Source organism: Physeter macrocephalus, chromosome 14, assembly GCF_002837175.3.
Source record: "Physeter macrocephalus isolate SW-GA chromosome 14, ASM283717v5, whole genome shotgun sequence".
Classification (NCBI taxonomy): domain Eukaryota; kingdom Metazoa; phylum Chordata; class Mammalia; order Artiodactyla; family Physeteridae; genus Physeter; species Physeter macrocephalus.
In genome coordinates, this window is record NC_041227.1 from 116,144,537 (window position 1) to 116,150,270 (window position 5,734).

Consider the following 5,734-nt stretch of genomic DNA (forward strand, 5'->3'; position numbering starts at 1 on the left):
TTCCCCTGCATCGGCAGGCGGACGCGCAACCACTGCGCCACCAGGGAAGCCCCCAGGGAGCTTTTCTAAGGGAAAAAGCAAATAAAAATTTCATGATGAAAATAAATCATTGGATGATTAAAAAAAAGACGTTTTATAAGATACTAGGAGAAATGCACTTTCCATGAGTTAAAACCTCTATTGCTCTTTCATTGCTCCCTTCATTTTTGTTGCCATTACTTTTTTAAAACGAAATCTTTTATGGAAATAGATGTGTGACTTTTAACTGAAATGTCTCCTGCTTTCAACAACCACAATACAGTCCTCCCTAATCCTGCTTTTATTAGGTGCCAAGTGGAACATCTTGGCAAAGAAAACCGAATTGCTCCATTGGAGATTTTTGAAAAGCTCTTTGCACAAACCATGGCCAGTTGGGACTGCAGCTCAGTTTCCAGGGCTTGCAGAGTGCGTTTCAGTTCTGTGATCTCATTCTTGGTGGAACTGGCTGACCTGGCATCAGCATCGGTAGAGATCTGTGCTTGCAGAGATGCGCTCTAAATACAAATAAAACGCAGTCTCGTTGCAGGCTGATGATGAGTTGAGGCTGATGAGATGGGGCTGATGAGATGAGGCTGATGAGATGAGCGGAAGTGGCCTGTGTGTGGCCGCGGGCAGGGCTCGGAGGCTCAGGGTGATGATCTACCTGCTCATTGAACTGCTCTTCAGCCTCGCGGCGGTTCTGCTCAGCCAGCTCCTCATACTGTGCCCTCATGTCATTCAGTAACTTAGTCAGGTCTGTCCCTGGGTTCAGTTCTACGGTCACATCCCCTCCGGAGCTTCGTTGCATACTCTTCATTTCCTAGCATGAAGGGAAAATAGACCAGAGTGATGAAAACTGAAAAGCAATGACTTCCTAAAATGTGCTTAAGCCAACAAAAAGTTGAAACTAGGACACTGAAGGGAAAAAAGAACCCAACAAATTCACATATGATTTTCTCATCATTACTTTTCTCCCCTGGTTATAGAAGTTGGAAATCCATCCAGATGGAATTTACTGTCATAGAATGGATGTGGGGGAAACTCTGTAGGCCAGAGTCATTTAATCGTGGACCGTGTTCCTACCTCCTGGTGGTTCTTCTTCAGGTAGGCCAGCTCCTCTGTGAGGCTCTCAATCTGCATCTCCAAGTCAGAGCGAGTCATGGTCAGGTCATCCAGGACTTTCTGCAGGCCACTGATGTCAGACTCCATGGTGTGCCGGAGATGCAGCTCGTTCTTGTATCTGGAAGGGTACAGTACAGCCCAGTTCAAAGAGTACAGTCCATTCTTACATATTCAAGAAAATATTTTCTCCCCTGAGCAATTTGATCATTGAAGGCTAAGTTTTCTCTTAGGTGTTTTTCCCCTGTAAAGAAAAATCTGAGCCTTACATTAATTCTGTTGATGGCCAATATTATTGATAACAAAAATTTCATCCTGAAGTTGCCTTTCTTTTCTTGTTGGTGGAATGACGGTTTTTTAAATGTACCCTTGGGATGTTTGTGAATTCAGGTCTTGATCCCCTAAAAGGTTTCTTTAAAATTTAGAGTAAACTAAGCCAAGGGATTGAATTTTATTTCCCCTAGGACGTTTGTTTTCAAGTCTTCATTTTTCTTCCTTCAGTCTGAAGTCATCAGCGGTCAGTCTGGCATTGTCAATTTGCAGAACAATCCCAGCATTTTCAATAGTGGCAGTAAGGATCTAGAAAAGACAATAATAGTGGATAAATCATGGATGCTTTTTACCTGTGTCTACATGCCCACCTGTGAGAGTAGATGTCTCCTGAGTTAGCTTTTAAAGGTGAATTGCTTTGAAATTTTGCTTAGTAATGACACCTGCATTGATAATCCTAATGTACTTAGACATCTTTCTGCAAAAATTAACAGCTTGCACATTTATTGGAATGGGCATGGAACATTGTTTTACAGAACACAATCCTCTGAATATTTCTGATGCTTTGGAAGATCAGTTGTTCTATGGGCTCTTTCAGAAACAGTGTGAAACATGAATTCCACTTCCAAAAAGGTCTTTAAAAATATACTTCCCATACAACTGTGGCTAAACATTTTAGATACCACCACATTCTCATACAATATTTGCACCAGACTTTCTAGGAAGAAAAATAGTTGTAAGACTATTTAAATCTAGCAAGACACTAAAATACGTCAACCTGCCAGAATTAATCACGAAATAATTAGATGAAGCTTGTGTCAACTCATAGCCATCACTCTTATGTTAATTAGCTACCTGGCATTGTATAAATTTTACTCTTATATAGAAATACTCAAATGTAAGATGCAAACAAAATTAATATGGTTGGATGTCGTGTATACAATACTGTCATAGTTAAAGCACACCAAGTCCCATTTTTACATATACAACAAAACAGATATATTTTCAAATAATTCCTTGATTTAAATTCACCATCATGGTCCATGATCTGAATTAATGGGAAAGCTACAGAAGTAATAGAAATTCAGCCATGGCTAGTGTCTCACCTGATTCCTAAGATCATCAATGATTGGATAGTATTTGCTGTAATCTCTTCCAGCTCCACCGTCTCTAGACCCAGGCCCAAATTTGTCATACCACTCCTTGATTTTGTTCTCCAGATCAGCGTTGGCCTCCTCCAGGGCTCTGACTTTGTCTAGGTAATTGACCAGCCAGTCACTGAGGTTCTGCATGGTTTGCTTTTCACCTCCAGAGAAAAGCCCCCCATGGCCAACACCACCACCCATACCACCACCATAGCTGTAGAAGCCTCCGCTAGCACCCCCCGCCGAATCCAGCACCTCCACCAAAGCCAATCCCAGAGCCTGAAGCTCCTCCCAAACCGCCCCCTATTGAGCAGCTACCAAAACCCCCTCCAAAGCTGCCTCCAAAGCCCCTGCTGGAGCCCCCACTCAGGCCACAGCTGCCGGCCCCTCCTCGGAATCCCCGGACAGAGCCTCCCCCGAGACTGCGTCTGCTTCCGCTGCTGAAGCTGCTGCCACCAGCCCTGGAGGAGGACACCCAAGATGAGCAAGACATGGTGTTCCTGCAAAGGGTTGGTTTGTCCAGGTGAGGAGGAGAGGTGATCAGGAAGAGCCTATTTGCAAGCTGCCTTTTTGGCCCTTATATACATACTTCTAGGGTGTTCCTTTTCCGTGTCAGTTCTTAACCCCTGTTACCCTTTTGCTCATCTTCAATTGGATATATATTTTTTTCCTCCCGAATCCACTCTACTGGCTTTTTTTCTGAAGCTGGGTCAGAGCCTCGGGGCATTTACTATATCAAGTAAAAAAGAAAAAAAAAGGTGGAGCAAAGCAACAAAAATTATTTTTCAGAATTATAGTTTTGATCTTTCAGAGGTTTGGATGAGTGATAATTCTTTTCTGAAAGAGCAATTCGGTTAAATTTGCTTCATGATTTCCCAGTTGCAGAGCACATCCCCAGATTAACAGATGTAATTAAAATACTTAATATGACCAGAATGGAAATTTCCCATCAAACTTGTGACTTTTTGTTCATATTGTTCTCTTAAAGTTGAAATGAGCTTTAGCATCAGCATTTGTTTCAGATTTACTTAATTGTCCTTCTCTGTGATTACTTCAATCAGCATATTCCTAAGGTTGTTGAAGTTTGCGATTTTAGATGATTGTGCTACAAAGATGCTTTTCTTTCTGATTGAATTTGAGTCTGATATAATGATACCAACTTCCTTCTTTAGAATCACATCTTAAGAAATGAACAGATAATGTTGATTTCGTTGATAACTGGAGAAGGGGCTCTGAGTCACTTCTTTTAAAATTTATTTATTATTATTTTTTTGGCTGTGCCACAGGGCATATGGGATCTTAGTTCCCTGACCAGGGATTGAACCCGTGCCCCCAGCAGTGGAAGCACAGGGTCCTAGCCACTGGACGGCCAGGGAATGCCCTAAATTTAGTTTATTTAAAAAAATTTTATATGACTCACTTTTTAAAAATAGATCTTTATTGGAGTATAACTGCTGCACAATACTGTGTTAGTTTGTTTGTTGTACAACAAAGTAAGTCAGCCATATGCATATATATATCCCCATATCCCTCTCCCTCTTGAGCCTCCTCCCACCCTCCCTATCCCACCTCTCTAGGTCATTGCAAAGCATCGAGCTGATCTCCCTGTGCTATGATGCTGCTTACCACTAGCTATCCATTTTACATTCAGCAGTGTACATACGTTGATGCTACTCTCACTTTGCCCCAGCTTCCCCCTCCCTTACCCCGTGTCCCCAAGTCCATTCTCTATGTCTATGTCTTTATTCCTGCCCTGCCCCTAGGTTCATCAGTACCTTTTTTTCTCTTTTTTTTAGATTCCATATATATGTGTTAGCATATGGTATTTGTTTTTCTCATTCTGACTTCCTTCACTCTGTAGGACAGACTTTACATCCAACCACCTCACTACAAATAACTCAGTTTCATTTCTTTTTATGGCTGCGTAATATTCCATTGTATATATGTGCCACATCTTCTTTATCCATTCATCCGTCGACGGGCATTTAGGTTGGTTCCATGTCCTGGCTATTGTAAACAGTGCTGCAGTGAACATTGTGATACACGTCTGTTTTTGAATTATGGTTTTCTCAGGGTATATGCCCAGTAGTGGGATCTCTGGGTCATATGGTAGTTCTATTTTTAGTATTTTAAGGAAACTTCATGCTGTTTTCCATAGTGGTTGTATCAATTTACATTCTCACCAACAGTGCAGGAGTGTTCCCTTTTCACCACACCCTTTCCAGCCTTTATTGTTTCTAGACTTTTTGATAATGGCCATTCTGACAGGTGTGAGGTGATACCTCATTGTAGTTTTGATTTGCATTTCTCTAATAATGAGTGATGTTGAGCATCTTTTCATGTGCCTCTTGGCCATCTGTATGTCTTCCTTGGTGACATGTCTATTTAGGTCTTCCACGCATTTTTTAATTGAATTGTTTGTTTCTTTGATACTGAGCTCCATGAGCTGTTTGTATATTTTGGAGATTAATCCTTTGTCAGTTACTTCGCTTGCAACTATTTTCCCCCATTCTGAGGGTTGTCTTTTCATTTTGTTTAAGGTTTCCTTTGCTGTGCAAAAGCTTTTAAGTTTCATTAGATCCCATTGTTTATTTTTGTTTTTATTACCATTACTCTAGGAGGTGGGTCAAAAAAGATCTTGTTGTGGATTATGTCAGAGTGTTTTTCCTATGTTTTCCTCTAAGAGTTTTATAGTGTCTGGTCTTACATTTAGGTCTTTAATCAATTTGGAGTTTATTTTTGTGTATGGTGTTAGGGAGTGTTCTAATTTCATTCTTTTACATGTAGCTGTCCAGTTTTCCCAGCACCACTTACTGAAGAGGCTGTCTTTTCTCCATTGTATGTTCTTGCTTCCTTTGTCATAAATTAGGTGACCATATGTATGTGGGTTTATCTCTGGGCTTTCTATTCTGTACCACTGATCTAGATCTCTGTTTTTGTGCCAGTACCATACTGTCTTGATTACTGTGGCTTTGTAGTATAGTTTGAAGTCAGGGAGCCTGATTCCTCCAGCTCCGTTTTTCTTTCTCAAGATTGCTTTGGCTATTCAGGGTCTTTTGTGTTTCTATACGAATTGTAAAATTTTTTGTTTGAATCCTGTGAAGAATGCCACGGATAGTTTGATAGGGATTGCATTGAATCTGTAGATTGCTTTGGGTAGTATAGTCATTTTCACAATATTG

General features: G+C 40.9%; 1 protein-coding gene across 1 annotated transcript in view; it reads right to left on the reverse strand.

Moving 5' to 3' along the window:
• The window catches only part of LOC102974707 (keratin, type I cytoskeletal 24), a 4,111-nt gene extending 1,066 nt beyond the window's left edge, over positions 1-3,045 (reverse strand). Inside the window, 6 exon segments of the mRNA XM_024130161.2 lie at positions 402-533; positions 683-838; positions 1,102-1,258; positions 1,634-1,716; positions 2,514-2,793; positions 2,795-3,045. Coding sequence (XP_023985929.2) covers positions 402-533; positions 683-838; positions 1,102-1,258; positions 1,634-1,716; positions 2,514-2,793; positions 2,795-3,045 — 1,059 coding nt within the window.
• Positions 3,046-5,734: the final 2,689 nt, after the last annotated feature.